This window comes from Rhinopithecus bieti, unplaced genomic scaffold (assembly GCF_001698545.2).
Source record: "Rhinopithecus bieti isolate Rb0 unplaced genomic scaffold, ASM169854v2 scaffold_29388, whole genome shotgun sequence".
NCBI lineage: Eukaryota > Metazoa > Chordata > Mammalia > Primates > Cercopithecidae > Rhinopithecus > Rhinopithecus bieti.
Window position 1 is genome coordinate 1,830,615 of NW_016813389.1, and position 18,633 is coordinate 1,849,247.

Here is an 18,633-nt window from a genome sequence, read left to right on the forward strand (position 1 = left end):
CCCCACCCCACCTCTCCGTTCCATACCCACCCCTTCTCCACACCACCCACGCTTCCCTTTCATATCCCATCCTTCCCCCCCACTCCCTCCCTACCCCCACACCCCTCCGTACATCTCCCCTCCACACCATCAACCCTCACACTTCCTCTCCCCCACTCTCCCCACCACCCTCCGCTTCCCAGGCTCAAGGTGGAGGGGTCTGGGGAGAGCTGCTGAGCTCTTCTCTTTGTTCCTCACTTTCTTGGCTTGGATGGTCCCCTTAAAACCGGTCTTTCAGCCCCCACCGCAGGTGAGTTGCCCACTCCCCAGGCAGCCGCTCCCCAGCAGGGGTTAGAAGGCCCCATCTGCCTCCATCAGGGTGCTGAGCACTTGGGGTTGTGCCAGACCCTGTCCTGCGGAGCCTGCCCACCCTAGGCTGAAGCAGCATGGGGCTGGGGACAGGATGAGGTTGTCACCCCAGCATCGGGCACCACCCCACCCTGAGGAGGCACTCGCAAGCTGACAGAACAGGGGCGGTGCTGGGGAGGGGACCTCATGGTCTTGTGGTCTCTGCAGCTCCAGTATGGCAGGCGCCGCCTCCATCACCCACGCCCCAGGTTCACGTTATTGCCATGGGCATCCGATGCCCCTGCTCACCTGGGTCCTGTGGGTTCCCAGCAGGTTATTTTGCCCACAGAGCCCCTCTTTCCCCAGGAAGGAAAATATAAACATAAAAATGCACGCTGGTGTGGCCGGACACAGTGGCTCATGCCTGTAATCCCAGCACTTTGGGAGGCTGAGGCGGGCAGATCACTTGAGGTCAGGAGTTCGAGACCAGCCTGGCCAACATGGTGAAACCCCGTCTCTACTAAAACTACAAAAATTAGCCGGGTGTGGTGGCACACGCCTGTAATCCCAGTTACTTGGGAGGTGGAGGCAGGAGAATCGCTTGAACCTGGGAAGCAGAGGTTGCAGTGAGCCGAGATGGTGCCACTGCACTCCAGCCTGGGTGACAGAGTGAGACTCAGTCTAAAACAATAACGACAACAAACAGCAACAAAACTGCACGTTGGGTTCGCCTCCTGGATGGCCCCTGCCCTGGGGTCTGCCCTCCCTCTGGCCTTACAGTGTCCCAGCCCAGGGACAGCAGGCAAGTCACCTCTCCCCTGTGAGGAGACCCCCCTACAAGCCTCCTTCCTGTGAACCTCGCCTCTGTCATCTAAAAAGCCTCACCTTCCTCATCTAAAAAACAGAAATCCCTCCCACCTAGGATTGTTTTAGGGGTTTTTTTTTTTGAGACAGTTTCCCTCTGTTGCCCAGGCTGGAGTGCAGCGGTGGGATCTCGGCTTACTGCAGCCTCAACCTCCCAGGCTCAAGCGATCCTCCCACCTCAGCCTCCCGAGTAGCTGGGAACACGGGCAGGCACCATTACACCCAGCTAATTATTATTTTTTTTTTTTTGGTAGAAAGGGAGTCTGGCTCTGTTGCCCAGGCTAGTCTCAAACCCCTGGGCTCAGATCTTTCCACCTCAGCCTCCCAAAGTGCTTGAATTACAGACATAAGCCAACCCACCCAGCCTGTTTTAAGGATTAGGTGAAAAAATCCAACTAGTATGCCCAGTCCAACGCTTAGCAAACAGTAGGTGCTCAATCTGGATGGCGCCCTCTCCGTTTCTCTCCTGGGGCCGCTGCGGCCCCAAACAGAGGCGTCTCCTTACCACCAGGGGGCAGTGTTTCCTCTCGCAGCTCCGAACGGGAGCCGGGAACTCACGGCGCTTTCTGGCGGGGCCTGGGGTCCCTGCGCTGCCGGAGAACCCCACCCCGGCACGGCAGGTCACGTCCGTCAGAGGGGCACCGGCATCGGGGTGCTGGGAGGGGGCGTTCAGGGAAAGTGAGGCCGTGCAGCACAGGCGCTCCGCACAGGGGCTTTGGGAGCCTGGCAGTCCCGCCTTTCAGACCTGGCCCAGCACTTCAGGGCGGTGGCCTCCTGGAGTCTCGGTGTCCTCGCTGACGGAGCTGATGGCAACCCGCGGGCGGGGCAGCCCCGTAGGGAGGGGTGACTTGACCGGGGCAGGATTTGGGTGCTCCTGGCTCCCCTCGCCAGATGTCACCTTGCCCGCCCCAACGGGAAGCAGGAGGCTGCTGCTTGCTGTGTGATTAACACCCAGTCAGGGCGCGTTGGTGTCTGCGCCAGAGACCCTGTCCCGCCACACTGGCTCTAGACAGTCACCAGCAAGAACGCCCAGCGCGCTGGAGCATCAGTCCCACTTGGGCAGCAGGGAACACCAAGAACGCGCAACCCAAGACGAGGTGCTGGGCGGAGCTGGTCAGACACTTCCATTTAATGACTAAAAATCACATATCTCAGGTCACAGGTCTAGGAGAAACCACACACACTCATACATAAGGATTCCACATCGAGGAGACATTTGCAGTTTCCAAACCTTGAAGATAACTGAAGGGACCAGAAAGTTCCTTTGAGTGACTGGTCACCCAAAGCTCCCGCTCCTCCGCCCTTTGGAGGCACTCCAACTTTGGGAGGAGAAGGCTGAGCTTCCTGTGGGCCCCTCCCACCCACACCTGAGCCAGAGAGAAGACTCCAGCAAAGACATCTAAAGCCAACGGCAAGGGAAGCGTCTGCCAGGGCAGAGGAGCCAGTCCTGTCCTCAGCTCACCCAGCTTCCACCATACAGGAACCCAAGACTCCAGCCTCGCTTCCACAGAGAACTGGCAGGGGTTCCCTGGCCTGGCCATCACAGGGACTCACATGGAGCCTTTTAAAACTCCAGATGGTGGCTGAGCACAGTGACTCACGCCTGTAATCCCAGCACTTTGGGAGGCCGAGGTGGGTGGATCACTTGAGGCCAGGAGTTTGAGACCCTCCTGGGCAACATGGTGAAACCCTGTCTCTACTAAAAATACAAAAATTAGCCGGGTATGGTGACACACGCCTGTCATCCCAGCTACTCAGGAGGCTGAGGCAGGAGGATCGCTTGAACCTGGGAGGTGGAGGCTGCAGTAAGCCAGATCATACCACTTCACTCCAGCCTGGGCAGCAGAGCAAGACTCTGTCTTGGAAAAAAAAAAAAAATACCAGGCCAGTCTTGCCTCTAGATTGGCTGGGCCAGAATCTCTGGGGTGAGTCTGAAAAGTCTGCATTCTTAGCCTGGGATTCAGATGATCATTAGGTTTGGGAATCTTAGAGTTTCCCTTCTCTCTTTTCACTGTTAGGGAGGGAGAGGGAGTGGTGTTTTTGATATTCTGTTTCTTTAGCTGAAGGATTTTCTGTCAATCTTAACAATCTGTCTTGAAATGGTTCCCGTCAGTCACTTCATGTGGGAATCCAAGGGGCTAAGAAACATACACACACACATACATATACACACACGCGCACACACACAGGCCCACTGGGCCCAGAGACCCATATGCGCAGCAGGTCGCCTGGAAATCAGGACTCAGGGCCCACCACAATCTGGAAGGAAGACCAAGTCCCCAGGTACAGCCGCGGCGGCTCTTGGCCCACGGTCTGGTGGCCAAGGAGGTGTCAGCTGCTGGTCACAGGTGGCGGGCCGCTTCCCAGAGGATCTGCAGAGCCATGGAGGCACAGGGGAGCTGGGCCAGGGTGTAGGTCACAGAGCGGATGGGTGCCCGCAGCTTCCCCAGGTAGGCCACGGTGTGCACCACACGGCCCAGGAGGAAGACCAGGAAGTGCATCCAGGCGACAAAAGGGTTAGGACCCAGAAAGGAGTAGACGAAGCCCAGAAAAAGGAAGGGGTAGATGGTCTCCATGTCATTCCGGTGGGCCCTGGGGAGACAAGAGGGGTGTAGTCAGTCAGGTGTTAGCTTTGGGGCCATAGGCCCTTCTGAGAGTGTCATGGAAGCTGGGGTGCTCTGCCCTGACAAGGCTTTGACCCACTGGGGGTCATTTCAGGCATACTAGACACTCAAATCCATTAATGGCCAGGTCAAGGAGATGGATACCCCGGAGTCCAGAAGAAGAGCAGCTCCAAGCTTATGCTTGCAAGCAGCTGAGGCCGCGAGGCCACGTCATGGGCTGGGAGTCACAGAGGGCTACTGGTCTAGGATGCTCTTACCATACCTCTAGGGCTTGCCAGGACCCCACTCCTGCCATGCTATCCCCCACCTTCCTCTCTAGCCCTTGGACACCAGGCAGGAAAAGTGGGACTCAGAGGTGCTGAGTGCTTTACAGAGCCAACGAGTGGAGGAGCTGGGATTAGAACCGAGTTCTGACTCAAGTTTGTGCTCTTTACCTCCAGAGCAGGACTTCTCTGAGTCAGGCTTGAGGTCATCCTCCTTCTGAATGCAGCCTCCTGGGCCCCTCCCGAACAGAAGGGGCTAGAGCCCAAGAGCAGGCCTTTGACGTGCATGCCGGGCTATGTCCCCTGCCCCTAAATCTAAGTACCACCCATCCTTTCAGGGACAATCATAACAAGATCCGCTTCCACTCACTGGCGTCAACCGATGGCCAGCCCCCGGTGAAGCTCTTCATTTTACACATCATTTCCTGCCTCCTTTTTTGTTGAAAGTCATCAAGCATGTGCATTTATGTGACGGGGGTGGGGGAGCTCTGTATAACCCCACCATAAATAAATGACCAAGAAAGAAAACTCAGAAAACTCACCCTCTTCTGCTAAGAGCTGGTTCACATTTTCCAGACTCCTACTAATGCCCTGCTTCCTTTGTGAAAGGTGAGGAGGGTGAGTCCCATAAATTAGAGACTGAATGAGCAACTAAACCCGTAGATGGCCACATTGGAAGCTCAAATAAACAGGAATTCAGTGCCCAGGGCGTGACCTCCCCCAAGGACAGGCCACGCGTGTGAGGTGCAGGAACAGAAGCGTGTTCTCCAGGCCTTCCTGCTGCCATGCATTCCACCCATAATGCCGTATCCTCGGGCCAGGCCCAGACTAGCAGCACCTGTGTGGGGACCCGCTGCAGGGTGCTTCTCTTCCCTCCCACTGGCAAGACGATTTTTGGGCCAGGGCGATGGTGTGTGGGCCTGACCAAAAGAAAGAGGGCAGGACAGGGAGGGAGCCTGGAGTGCTTGGCCACTCCACACTGTAGGAAGCTCTGCACCTTGTCTGGGGTGGGGATGGGCAGGGAAGGAGACATCTGTGCAGAAGCCTGAATGATGAGAAGCTGACCCTGCAGGGGAAAAGCTTTCCAGGAAGGAAGACCAGTGTGTGCAAAGGTCCTGAGGTCAGAATAAGCACAGCATGTTCAATGTGCAGAAAAGCGAGCCCATGGCTACAGTGTGGTGCACATGAGGGAGTGAGGCAGAATAAGAGTGGGAGAGGAATTCAATCTGAGTGTACAGAACTCCTGTAAACCCAGCAGGGCCTAGATCTTTCTCAGGCCAAATTCAGGACACAGCACCTGGCATCTGGGTCCCCATATCCCGAGACTGACATGAACCCCTCTTCTCCTCTTCCCCCAGATCCTGACCTTGCAACTCAGACACAAGGAAAGCAAGTCTGTGGCAGGGCAGGTCTCACCCAGCAGTGGGGAACACTGTGGCCTGCCTGCGTCAGAGAGGCTGGCTCTGGATAGATTCTGGGGTACTCCCTTCAGGGAAGACATGAGAGGGAGATTACAGACCCACGCCTGTAATCCCAGCACTTTGGGAGGCCAAGGTGGGCAGATCACCTGAGGTCAGGAGTTTGAGACCAGCCTGGCCAACATGGTGAAACCCTGTCTCTACTAAAAATACAAAATTAGCCGGCCGTGGTGGTGCATGCCTGTAATCCCAGCTACTCGGGAGGCTGAGGCAGGAGAATCGCTTGAACCGGGGAGGCGGAGGTTGCAGTGAGCTGAGATCATGCCATTGCACTCCAGCCTGGGCAAAAAGAGGGGAACTCTCTCTCAAATCAATCAATCAATCAATCAATCAATCAATCAAATAAAAGAGAGGGAGAAACCAAAGACTGGGGGCACCTCCCAGTCAAGTAAGTCCCTTACCAGGACTCATGAGGAAAGGTAATAGGTGTTCCTCCAAAATCACTCCATTCTTGGCCAGGTGCAGTGGCTCATACCTGTAATCCCAGCACTTCGGGAGGCTGAGGCGGGTGGATCATGTGAGCACAGGAGTTTGAGACCTACCTGGCCAATATGGCAAAATCCCGTCTCTAGTAAAAGTACAAAAAAAAACAAAAAAAAATTAGCTGGACATGGTGGCATGTGCTTGTAATCCCAGCTACTCGGGAGGCTGAGGCAGGGAGTCACTTGAACCCGGGAGGTGGAGGTTGCAGTGAGCCAAGATCATGCCACTGCACTCCAGCCTGGGCGACAGAGTGAGTGAGACTCTGTCTCAAAAACAAAAAACAAAACAAAACAAAAATCACTCCGTCCTCTGGCAATGGAGCTGTGGGTACCCACATCCCGATACAGGCTGATTAGAGGGACACCCTTGGAAAACCCATTTTTGATTATGTCCCAAAAGGAGGTTGGCCTGTCACAAGTGATTCCAAGGGAATACCACCTGGATGAGGACTTTGTAATGTTTATTTGAAAGTTTCAGGAAAAGCACAACCAGCATATGCAATCTGTTCACTCAGCCATTCCTTAAAATTTGTGTTGATATTTTAAGAATAAGTCCTTCCGGAGGCTGAGGTGGTTGGATCACGCAGGAGATCCAGACCATCCTGTCTAATATGGTGAAACCCTGTCTCTACTAAAAATACCAAAATCAGTCAGGCATGGTGGCAGGCGCCTGTAATCCCTACTCAGGAGGCTGAGGCAGGGGAATTGTTTGAACCCGGGAAGCAGAGGTTGCAGTGAGCCGAGATCGCATCACTGAGCCACTGCACTCCAGCCTGGGCGACAGAGTGAGACTCAATCTCAAAAAAAAAAAAAAAAAAAAAAAAAAAAAAAAGAGTAAGTCAATGTTTAGAAAGCTGTTAAGAGAATCACAGTACAGATAGTTCACAAACATAGCTAAACCCTGAAGAGTGGGTGAAGGAAAGAGGTTGGGGAAGACAGGGTGGGAAGGAGGAACAAAACAGGGAGAAGTTCGTGGCAGAAGTGGACCCTGCTCTGCCTGGCACATCTGCAGGCTGGGGAGGAGCAGGCCTTGCAGAAAAAGCGGGGACTGAGCCCCACCTTCTATTTCCAGCCATTAGGCAGCAATTCAGCAGTCACCAGCGTGGGAGGAGAGGTGGTCAGGAGCTCTGACTGTCAGCCCCTGGGGCTGGCCCAGCCCTCCCTCCCTCGTCTGGTCTGTCTCAAACCGCAGAGGGGCCCCTCTGAGGCTGCAGTGGCCAGGGACAGGGAGCAATGGAGGCACCAAAGAATGATGGAAGAAAGCTCACCTCCCTCCTCCCACCTCCAGGCTCCAAACCGAGAGACATGGAGGCAGGCACGTACCACGGACATGCTCGGGTGAAATGCATCATTCAAATAATAACCACTTGTTTAAGGTAAAAGCCACCCAAAGCAAATTCCTACTAGACTGGACTTGTATCGCCTCCTGCAGCATCAGGCCTGCCCTCACCCTCCACAGACTTTTCCATACCAACTGCATTTTCCGGCACTAGGTGACAGCGGTGAGGACAGTGACCCCCAGAAGACCAGGACAGGGACAGTTGCTGGTCGTTCTACAGGGTCTCCTCTTCTCTCCACCACCTGCTGGCATCCACGGTGGCAATTTCCTTGAATTTGTATCAGGATTGATACAATGCAGTGCCTGCTTCGTTTCAAAGACAGGTATACAAAACAGTGAAATCGCCTTCCCGTAGAGGGACAGCCTCAGGAGCAGAGCCGAGAGTGCCAGGCCCCTCCTCAGAGTGCCAAGTGAGTGGATTCCTGGAAAGTGCTTACAACACTCCTGGACACTGAGTAGGGAGATCTTTTTTTTTTTTTTCTTTTGAAACGGAGTCTCTGTTGCCCAGGCTGGAGTGCATGGCGCGATCTCGGCTCACTGCAACCTCCACCTCCTGGGTTCAAGCAATTCTCATGCTTCAGCCTTTCAAGTAGCTGGGACTACAGGCGAGCCCCACCATGCCTGGCTAATTTTTGTATTTTTGGTAGACATGGGGTTTTGCCATGTTGACCAGGCTGGTCTCAAACTCCTGAGCTCAGGTGATCCACCCGCCTCAGCCTCCCAAAGTGCAGGGATTACAAGTGCGAGCCACTGTGCTCAGCTGAGTAGGGAGATTTTAAGCAAGCCGCCATCTCCTCCATCGCCATCACCAGCCCTGTCCTGGACACCGTCATTAAAGCTCACTTTATCCTCTTGGCTTTGCCAGATTTTCTGACTGCCCTCAGATGCTCAGGCCAAATAAATAAAAAGCACGTTATGGGGCTGGGTGTGGTGGCACACACCTGTGATCTCAGGCTGAGGTGGGAGGATCACTTCAGCCCTGGAGTTTGGAATCAGTCTGAGCAATATAGCAAGATCCCATCTCTACAACAATAAAAATTTAAAAATTAGCCAGGCATGGTGGCACGTGCCTGTGGTTCCAGATACTCAGGAGGCTGAGGTGAGAAGATCGTTTGAGCCCAGGAGGTCAAGACATCAGTGAGCTGGGATTCCATTGCACTCCAGTCTGGGTGACAGAGCAAGACCCTGTCACAAAAAATAAAAAATAAAAAAATAGAAAAAAAAGACCGGGCGAGGTGGCTCACGCCTGTAATCCCAACACTTTGGGAGGCCGATGCAGGCGGATCACTTGGGGTCAGGAATTCGAGATCAGCCTAGCCAACATGGTGAAATCCTGTCTCTACTAAAAATACAAAAATTAGGCAGGCGTGGTGGCAGGTGCCTGTAATCCCAGCTACTCGGGAGGCTGAGGCAGAAGAATTGCTTGAACCTGGGAGGTGGAGGTTGCATTGAGCCAAAACCACGCCATTGCACTCCAGCCTTGGCAACAAGAGTGAAAGTCCATCTCAAAAAAAAAAAAAAAAAAAAAAAAATTTTTTTTTAAGCACTTCATGGTGTAGTGGGAAGGGAGTGTTAGGTTGGAAACCTCCAGTTCTGCTGTGGTGCTCATTAGCTCCATGGCCTCAGGCAAATCTCTCTCACTCTCTGGGCCTGCATTCACTATGTACAAAATGTACATGCTGGATGACATCTAAGGGACTTCCAGGGCTGACATTTTGGGACCCAATTTCCTGACAAACCTGTTCACTCCGTTTAAGTCTATATGCTCCAAACAGAAATGCTCCAGGCTTAGGTTATGCATTTGCCTCCCTTCCTTGGGACCACACAGATAACCCCTCCGTGCAGTTCCATACACCCAACCTCAGATTCTGGCCCAAACACACATTACCAGGAACTCCAGATAGGTATCCTGAAAAGGTGGCTGGTCCTTGGCTTCTCCCAGAGCTAGGCTCACATTTGGACTCCAGCCTGTGCTAAACTGCAAGGCAGATTTATGCTCCAAGAACCAAGATTGAAGTGCTTTCCTGTTTGACAGAAGAGTGACTCGAATCATACCATAAACCCTGGTCTAATATTTAACCAACTTTTGCTTCCAGGTGGTCTCCCCCTTCGGGTTCCAGCCAGTTCTCCAGTAGCAGATGGCAGGATATAGAATTCTCTTAGTTCTGCACGCTCAAGTTTCCATGATGTTCTGTGAAATCAGGTGGTGGAGGAAGGGCCCAGGGGACCCAGGCACTGCCCAGGTCTGACATGGACCCAGTATACAGTCGGCCTCCAGTAAGTCCTCACCAAATGGCTATAAAGTATTATTAGATAAGAGGCACTCAGAAAGTGCTGAAATGAATTTCAACCACTTAAGCCCCAGTACTATAGATGATGGGTTATTTTGGGCTGGGCGCAATGGCTTATGCCTGTAATCCCAGTACTTTGGAAAGCCAAGGCAGGTGGATCACCTGCAGTCAGGAGTTTGAGACCAGCCTGGCCAACATGGTGAAACCCTGTCTCTACTAAAAAAAAAATACAAAAATTAGCTGGCATGGTCACAGGTGCCTGTCATCCCAGCTACTCAGGAGGTTGAGGCAGGGGAATTGCTCGAACCTGGGAGGCGGAGGTTGCAGTGAGCCAAGATCGTGCCACAGCATTTCAGCCTGGGCGACAAGAACAAAACTCTGTCTCCAAAAAAAAGAAAAAAAGAAAAAGATTGGTTGGGTGGAAATGTCTCGGCACCCCCCGGGTCTATTGTCTCTCCATGGGGCCTGGTTTCAGCCAGTAAAAATAAACCAAGTATCTGTAAGGCCACTTGGCCACTCCTGTGCCACATGAAAGTGTTGCTACATGAAACTTCTGCAGCCTGGGAGGAGCCAAAAACGCATCCTCTTGGTGGCTTCTGTGAGCTGGCCCCGGGTGACCCACCATCCTGGCCTCCTGCTGCCTGGACAGCTCATTCCATCCTTCTCCACTGTCCAGGAGGGCCGAGACAGCCAGGGGCAAGAGTCACCAATGGAAGTCATGTACGGAGAAGGCTTTTGTTCATGAAAGTACAGCCAGTGCTTAGCACAGTGTCTTGGACATAGTAGGTGTGCATTGATGGAGAGACGGACCTCCTATGAAGGATTTGAAAGGGTTAAATAGCAAAGAATTTAACTTCCTACATGACACAGGTCTGTAATTTTTTTAAAACCTCAAGTGGACATATTATCGTCAATGGCCAAGAAAAACATAAGAAAAAACCCCACAGACTTTCTTTCAAGTGAAAGAAATGTGTATTATTTAAATGACAGTGTCCCACCCATTTCCGCCTGTGATGCAGGGGAATGTGTTGAGACCTGTGTGACAGTTTGTCTCCGGCCTCAGCCTGTCCAGCTCCCCGTCCTCCCCACTTCCCCTTCAAGCTCCTCCGATGACCCTCAACCCCTGAAGTGCCACCGCCTCACTCTCCAGGTCACTGGTGAAAAATGGCAGAGCAGAAACTGCCAAAAAAAATTTAATATTGACTGTAATTATGTGAAATTAACATTTGGTCTCTGATGGGATTTTACAAGGCCAGTTTTTTTTTTTTATTATTTTTTATTTTTTTTATTATACTTTAAGTTCTAGGGTACATGTGCATAACGTGCAGGTTTGTTACATATGTATACTTATGCCATGTTGGTGTGCTGCACAAGGCCAGTTTTTTAAGAATCTTTTTTTTTTTTTTTTTGGAGATGGAGTCTTGCTCTATACCCCAAGATGGAGCACAGTGGCATAGTCTCGGCTCACTGCAACCTCTGCCTCCCAGGTTCAAGCAATTCTCCTGCCTCAGCCTCCCAAGTAGCTGGGACTACGAGCCCGTGCCACCATGCCCAGCTAATTTTTGTATTTTTAGTGGAGACAGCGTTTTGCCATATTGGCCAGGCTGGCCTAGAACTCCTGACCGCAAGTGATCTGCCAGCTCTCAAAAGTGTTGGGATTATAGGCATGAGCCACCGCACCTGGCCAAGAATCATTGTTTGAGTAACATTTACCAACAAGGAAAGTGTTTGCAAAATAATGTTAACAAAAGAAAATCAGAACTCCAAACTGGGTGTACCTAATGCATGCCTAATTTTATGAAAAATATTTAGATATAGAAGACAAAGAGGAGAGAGACACAAGTGTGAACCGTGACTAGGACTATGAGTGGTTCTCCTTTCTGTCTCTGTGCTTTCTCAATATTACCCAAATCGTCTGTAATGAGTTCTGATTTTTATAATGAGGAAATTCATTTTAATTGACCAGGGGGATGTTAAGCATATGAAAAGATGTTCAACTTCACTAAGAATAAAGAAGTGCAGGCCGGGCACGGTGGCTCACACCTGTAATCCCAGCACTTTGGGAGGCCAAGAGATCGAGACCATCCTGGCTAGCATGGTGAAACCCCATCTCTACTAAAAATACAAAAAATTAGCCAGGTGTGGTGGCGGGCGCCTGTGGTCCTAGCTACTCAGGAAGCTGAGGCAGGAGAATTGCTTGAACCCGAGAGGTGGAGGCTGCAGCGAGCCAAGATCGTGCCACTGCACTCCAGCCTGGGTGACAGAGTGAGACTCCATATCCAAAAAAAAAAAAATAATAAAGGCCAGGTGCGGTGGCTCATGCCTGTAATCCCAGCACTTTGGGAGGCCAAGACGGGTGGATCACAAGGTCAGGAGATCAAGACCATCTGGCTAAAATGGTGACACCCTGTCTCTACTAAAAACACAAAAAATTAGCTGGGCATGGTGGTGAGCGCCTGTAGTCCCAGCTACTCAGGAGGCTGAGGCAGGAGAATGGTGTGGACCCGGGAGGCGGAGTTTGCAGTGAGCCGAGATCACGCCACTGCACTCCAGCTTGGGCGACAGAGCGAGACTCCATCTCAAAAATAAATAGATAAATAAATAAATAAATAAGAAGTGCAAAGCAAAATGAAAATGTGATATACATTTTCACCTGTCACCTTGGTGGGGATCCACCCAAATATGCCAATACAATGAGTTGTCAGTTGAGTTGTCAGAGGGATGGAAAAATGGCTCCCACACCAGTAGTGGGAAAAGACTCGTGCACACTTGGCAAAATGTCTTATTACTGTGTTGCACCCTGCGGTTTTGCTCACACATACCCATAAAGGCAAATGAAAAAAGTGTTGAGGCTGGGTGCGGGGGCTCACGCCTGTAATCCCAGCAGTTTGGGAGGCCGAGGCAGACAGATCATCTGAGGTCAGGAGTTCCAGAACAGCCTGGCCAACATAGTGAAGCCCCATCTCTACTAAAAATACAAAAATTAGCCAGTCATGGTGGTGCACGCCTGTAGCCCCAGCTACTTGGGAGGCTGAGGCAGGAAAATCGCTTGAACTCAGGTGGCAGAGGTTGCAGTGAGCCGAGATGGCGCCACTGCACTCCAGCCTGGGCAACAGAGCGAGACTCTGTCTAAAAAAAAAAAAAAGAGGTGTTGGGGCCTTCTGTTCATAACACAGAAAGAGCCCAAATGCCCATCACAGGGGAATCGGTTAGGGAAGTTATGGGCCGTACATTCAACAGAGTGGCAGCATAAATGCTGGAGCACCAATACAGTGAATGGGACTCCTCTGTAAGCCAATATGGAACAATCTCTGTTGTCATATTAAAAAAAAAAATAAAAGGCCGGGTGCAGTGGCTCATGCCTATAATCCCAGCACTTTGGGAGGCCAAGGTGGGCAGATCATGAGGTCAGGAGATTGAGACCATCCTGGCTAACATGGTGAAACCCCGTCTCTACTAAAAATACAAAAAAATAGCCAGGCATGGTGGCGGGTGCCTGTAGTCTCAGCTACTCAGGAGGCTGAGGCAGGAGAATGGCGTGAACCCGGGAGGCAGAGCTTGCAGTGAGTGGAGATCGCACCACTGCACTCCAGTCTGGGTGATAGAACGAGACTCCGTCTCAAAAAAAAAAAAAAAAAGCACGTACAGACCAGTGGATAAAGGGTGATTCTATGTATGGGGCACAAAGGGAAAAGTGTGGCATGCGTGTTTGTAAATGCAGAAAGTCTCTATGGGAAGATGCACGACCACTGGCAGGAGTGTTTGCCCCTGGCCAGTAGAACTGTGTAGTGCCTGGAAGTCAGAGGCAGGAGGGAGACTGAATTTTCACTGAAGACACCTTTCTCACTTTGTAATTGTGAGTCATGACCACGTCTTACTTTTCCAAAGTTCATTAGAAATTAAATCACTGAATAAAGTAAAACAGTCAGAGAAGATCAGGAACACAGAAAACCTCGGTGCCTGAGAGTCCTCCAAGCCGCCCCCCGTGTGCAGAAGAAGGTCTGAAAGGGCAGGCCGTGGCCAGGTGTGGCCAGGCTAGGGGCCCGAAGTACTTGCCTGAGGCAGCGCTCCACATCGGGGTCGCTCCGGCAATACTGGGGTCCTCCGTGTCTCAGGGCATCCTCGGGATTGGCAAAGGCCTGAAATACACCAGTTGAGAGTCACTGGTAGTGAGACAAACAGCCTAGTTGACTTGGCCTGTGTTTTGTCCATGACCAGAGTTCACAGTGGCAGAACAGAGGTACAGTTACACACACGCCCATCCAACCATCGTCCATGATTCCTACCCTGTGCTGGGGGCTGGGAGCTCACCATGAAAAGGCCCCCCTGTCTCTGCTTTTATGAAGCTCACAGTCTGCTGGGGGAGTTGCCTATGAACCAGGGAAGGCCAGGGTGTCTCACCTGTTAAGGAGAAGACACGGCTGGCCTTGAGAACGTTTACGTGGGACCTGACCCAGTCTGAGGGTCTGAGAAGGCTTCTCTGAGGCAGTGACATGAAAGCTGAGGCGTAGGGCTGGATGAGGTGGCTCACACCAGTAATCCCAGCACTTTGGGAGGCCAAGGCAGGGGGATCACTTGAGCCCAGGACTTCAAGACCAGCCTGGCCAGCATAGCAAGACCTCACCTCTAAAGCAAGCCAGTTGCAGTGGCTTATGCTTGTAATCCCAGCACTTTGGGAAGCCAAGGTAGGAGGATTGCTTGAGCTTCCAGGAGTTTGAGACCAATCTGGGCAACATAGCAAGGCCAATCTCTAAAACAAACAAACAAGCTGGGTACGGTGGCTCATGTCTGTAATCTCAGCACTTTGGGAGGCCGAGGCAGGTGAATCACTTGAGCTCAGGAGTTCAAGACCAGCCTGGGCAACATGATGAAACCCCATCTCTACAAAAAATGCAAAAATTAGCTGTGTGTGGTGGTACACACCTGTGGTCCCAGGTACTTGGCAGGGGGGCTGAGGCAGGAGGATTGCTTGAGCCCAGGAGGTCGAGGATACAGTGAGCCATGATCTCGCCACTGCACTCCAGCCTGGGCAACAGAGCCAGACTCTGTCTTCAAAAATAATAATAATAATAATAATAGCATTGACATTAACCAGATGAAGGGAGGGCTGGAGCAACAGCATTCAAGGCAGAAGGGACAGCACATGCAAAGGCCCTGAGGCTGGAAGAAGTTGGGCATGTGTGAAGAACAGAAAACCAGCACACTGGAGCACAGAGGGCAAGGGACAGGGGCCCAAGATAAAGGTACAGGGGTCATCAGGGTCCTGGCGGCACCTGAAGAATTTGGACTTTGCACTACAAGCCATGAGAGGGTCTTGAGAGCCCCAGGCTGAAAACCCGGCTCCACACTGATTAACCACAGGATCCTGAACTCTGTAAACGCAGGAGAAATCACAGCTCATGTGCCGTGTGCCGAGTGAGAGGGAGACCTGGAGAAGCCACTAGGATAATGCCCAGCACAAAGAGGTGCTCAGTGAATTGTCACTTTCTCTCATTGGAAAGCAGAGACATAAAGTCACACTGAGATCATCGGAGGCCCATGACCCTGCTCCACTGTTCCCTGCCGGCATCCAGACAGTCAAACCCCACCAGCCCCACAGCAGAGCCTGAATCGCAGCAGCAGGTTTTCTACATTGTTCAGATGACAGCAAATCCTGTGCTTCTGACTCATGACTGTCCCCGAAAGCTGGTTTGTCCTCCCTGGTGGGCCTGCCCTACCCTACCCCAGAGAAGAATGCAGCTCAGATCTCCAAGACTGGAACCTTCGTACTCCAAATTCCTCTCTGCTGGCCCTTAAATCAGTGAATCACCGAAGGCCCCGTCCGTGGATCCGTGATACCTTTCAAGGGGCCTCAGCATACAGTGAGCACTGCCTTAGGAGTCCACTGCCCATCAGGTTGCTCCCCCTGGAGATACAACTCAAATACAAGCCAGCCAGGCCAGAGCCAGCTGCAGTGAAGACCAGGAAGCCCCCAGCGTCAGCAGCCAAGGTGCCACCTTAGCTGGGGTGGAGGCCAGCCTTTGGTTGCTCTCCCTTGAAAGCGACCTAAGGCTGCTGTGCTCACATTAATTTCAGTTACTTATGAGTCTTTTTTTTTTTTTGAGACGGAGTCCCGCTCAGTCGCCCAGGCTGGAGTGCAGTGGCCGGAACTCAGCTCACTGCAAGGTCCGCCTCCCAGGTTCCATTCTCCTACCTCAGCCTCCCCAGTAGCTGGGACTACAGGCGCCCGCCACCTCGCCCGGCTAATATTTTGTATTTTTTTAGTAGAGACGGAGTTTCACCATGTTAGCCAGGATGGTCTTGATCTCCTGACCTCGTGATCCGCCCGTCTCGGCCTCCCAAAGTGCTGGGATTACAGGCTTGAGCCACCGCGCCCGGCCACTTACAAGTCTTAAGGACAAACATTGGTGGGGCGTTGCATTCTCCTGGCACTGCTGTCACGACCCCCACTTACAGATGAGGACACTGAGCTCCCAGACTTGTCCAGGTCCCCAGGCTGGTGGGTGGTGGAGCCAGGGCCTGCGACTGTCACCTCCAGCAAGTCCTTCCTGGATGACACTGAGTGTCCAGAGCAGAGATAAGAGGGGACCACGTTGTCATGAGGAACACCTCACGAGCAGCCCAAGGAGTGAGGTTTTCCTTCTGCGGTGTCCCTGCCAATCAGGCAGAAAGGCTCTGGGACAGGTTCGCCTCCTCCCCTCCCTGAATTCATGTTAAAAGAAAATCATGGCTGGGCACAGTGTCTCACACCTGTAACCCCAGAACTCTGGGAGGCCAAGATGGGATGATCACTTGAGCCTAAGAGTTTGAGACCAGCCTGGGCAACATGGCAAACCCCATCTCTGCCTAAAACATAAAAAATGAGGCGTGGCGACACACACCTCCCAGCTCCTTGGGAGGCTGAAGTGGGAGGATCACCTGAGCCTGGGAAGTCAAGGCTACAGTGAGCTACGATTGCACCATTGCACTCCATCCTGGGCCACAGAGCAAGACCCTGTCTCTAAAATAAATAAATAATAATTAAAAAAAAAAAAAAGGAATCATTGGCCTGCTGTTAAGAACCCAAGCCTCGGCCAGGTGTGGTGGCTCACGTCTGTAATTCCAGCACTTTGAGAGGCCAAGGTGGGTGGATCACCTGAGGTTGGGAGTTCAAGACCAGCCTGGACAACATGGTGAAACCCCATCTCTACCAAAAATACAAAAATTAGCCATGCATGGTGGTGCGTGTCTGTAATGCCAGCTACTGGGGAGGCTGAGGCAGTAGAATTGCTTGAACCCAGGAGGTGGAGGTTGCAGTGAGCAGAGATCACGCCACTGCACTCCAGCCTGGACAGCAGAAAAAAAAAAACAAAAAAGGAATCCCAGCCTCCAAGACAGGATGTGGGCTCTGAAGCTGGACACTGGAGTTCAAACTGGGCTGTGTGACCTTCACAAGTGATGTCTCCTCTCTGAGCCCAGGTTCCTCACCTAGAAAATGGGATGACTGTGGGGCCTCCCCTGCTCCCCAGGGCTGTGGTGGGGATCTCATGCTCAGCTCCAGGCCACATTCAGTCCTCTGGGAAGGATTCAATGAGTGAATGCAGCTGTTCTGCTTGATGCACAGATCCCATATCCCAGGACCCAGCCAATACAGGGAGAAGTCAGAAGCCATCAGCATGCTGTAGCCTCCAGACATCCTATCACTTGGGCAGCTGCCCTGCCTTTAATCCTGCCTGTACCTGCAGCAGGGCCTGAGCCTGGCTCATGGCCAAGATCCTCACTCCCCAGGATCCACCCGCATGCAGTGCCAGAGCCAGCCTCACATTGCCTTTGAACTGGACACAGGGGAAGACAGAGGCAGTTTCAGGAAAAGATTCCTCTATTAAAATACCTGGGGAGGAAGCAACAGGTACCCGGGGTCTTTTTGCATTCTGCTGCCAGGACAGCCGACGAGATCAGCCTATGACTTTGCAGACTCGCCGTCCAGTGTGACGGACGCTGCTGGAACTTGCCCCGGCCCAGCTCTGGGACTCGTTAATGTTGTTTTGGTTCAGGGGCTCAGATTAGTGGGGAAATTCCTCCCTGAGCACCCCGGTGGTGCCCGGCTGGGAGCTGGCCTCTGGAGGCTGCAGTGGGCTTGTTAGTGACATTTGCCGAGAGTTGGGAATTTCCACTTCAACATTTCTCGGACTCCTGTTTTGCCGGTTCCCACTCCACCCAGATATCAGACCTCCCGTGCCGGGAAGCCACCAGGTTAGACAGAGGCTTTGTGCTGTCACCCTCCCACACTCCACCCTCCAGAACCTGCTTCTCTCACAGACACTCGCTAGCTCTCTCCATGCCAAGAACTCAGCCCGGTGGCACGGCAAGCGAGTAAGTGCTCTTAAGCCAGAGAGGAGAAGGTGCGGGCCTTGCTGACAAGTGGGGCTGGCAGGGAGCCACCCGATGGGGCTGCAGGGGGTGCCCAGCTCCCAGCCCTGCACACACCTTGGCCACATTTCCCTATCCCAGGGCTTTCCTGACAGGACATGGAGAGAAGCAAGTACAACCCAGGCCAGGGACTCCCAGGGAGGCACGTACCTTCTTCCGCAGCCTCACTTGGCCCGTGATGATGGCCACCACGTACATCTTGATGACCAGCAGCGTGCTGCAGAGCAGGAAGGCCGGGAGGGCCGGGCTGCTCATTGCCAGGCTGTGGGCAGGCATCTCTGGCCAGCACAGCTCAACTGTGGGTGTGATCAGCTCGACGGAGGAGCAGCCTGCGGGGAAAGCACAAAGGGGGCGGGGAGAGCCTTTCTGCGGCCAGCGCCGCCCACGCCCCGCCCCACGCCCGCGGCAGCGGGGTCCCCTTCTCCTGTGAAGAGAAAGATAAGCAGCCCCTGGAGTTCCGAGAAACAGAGTCTCGGGGTGTCCCAGACCCTGTCCCTGGCTCTGGATCCCTCTTCCCTGGCAAACCTTGAAATACTTTCAAATCTGTTTCAGAGCT

At 52.7% G+C, this 18,633-nt stretch overlaps 1 protein-coding gene across 1 annotated transcript; it reads right to left on the reverse strand.

The window, feature by feature from the left end:
* Positions 1 to 2,302: 2,302 nt before the first annotated feature.
* Positions 2,303 to 18,409, reverse strand: PTGES (prostaglandin E synthase). The gene is made up of 3 exons (XM_017848367.1): positions 18,228 to 18,409; positions 13,725 to 13,807; positions 2,303 to 3,783 (listed from the first exon to the last, which is right to left on the reverse strand). Exons 1-3 carry the CDS (start codon positions 18,351 to 18,353, stop codon positions 3,534 to 3,536), a joined length of 459 nt encoding a protein of 152 aa, XP_017703856.1. The 5' UTR covers positions 18,354 to 18,409; the 3' UTR covers positions 2,303 to 3,533.
* Positions 18,410 to 18,633: the final 224 nt, after the last annotated feature.

Excerpts from the sequence above, each read along its gene's own strand:
- PTGES (XM_017848367.1), bottom strand. The coding sequence starts at position 18,353 with ATGCCTGCCCACAGCCTGGCAATGAGCAGCCCGGCCCTCCCGGCCTTC. Across the intron at positions 13,808-18,227 it reads AAGTGAGGCTGCGGAAGAAG|GCCTTTGCCAATCCCGAGGA; the intron begins GTACGTGCCTCC and ends GGTGTATTTCAG. Across the intron at positions 3,784-13,724 it reads GATGTGGAGCGCTGCCTCAG|GGCCCACCGGAATGACATGG; the intron begins GCAAGTACTTCG and ends TTGTCTCCCCAG.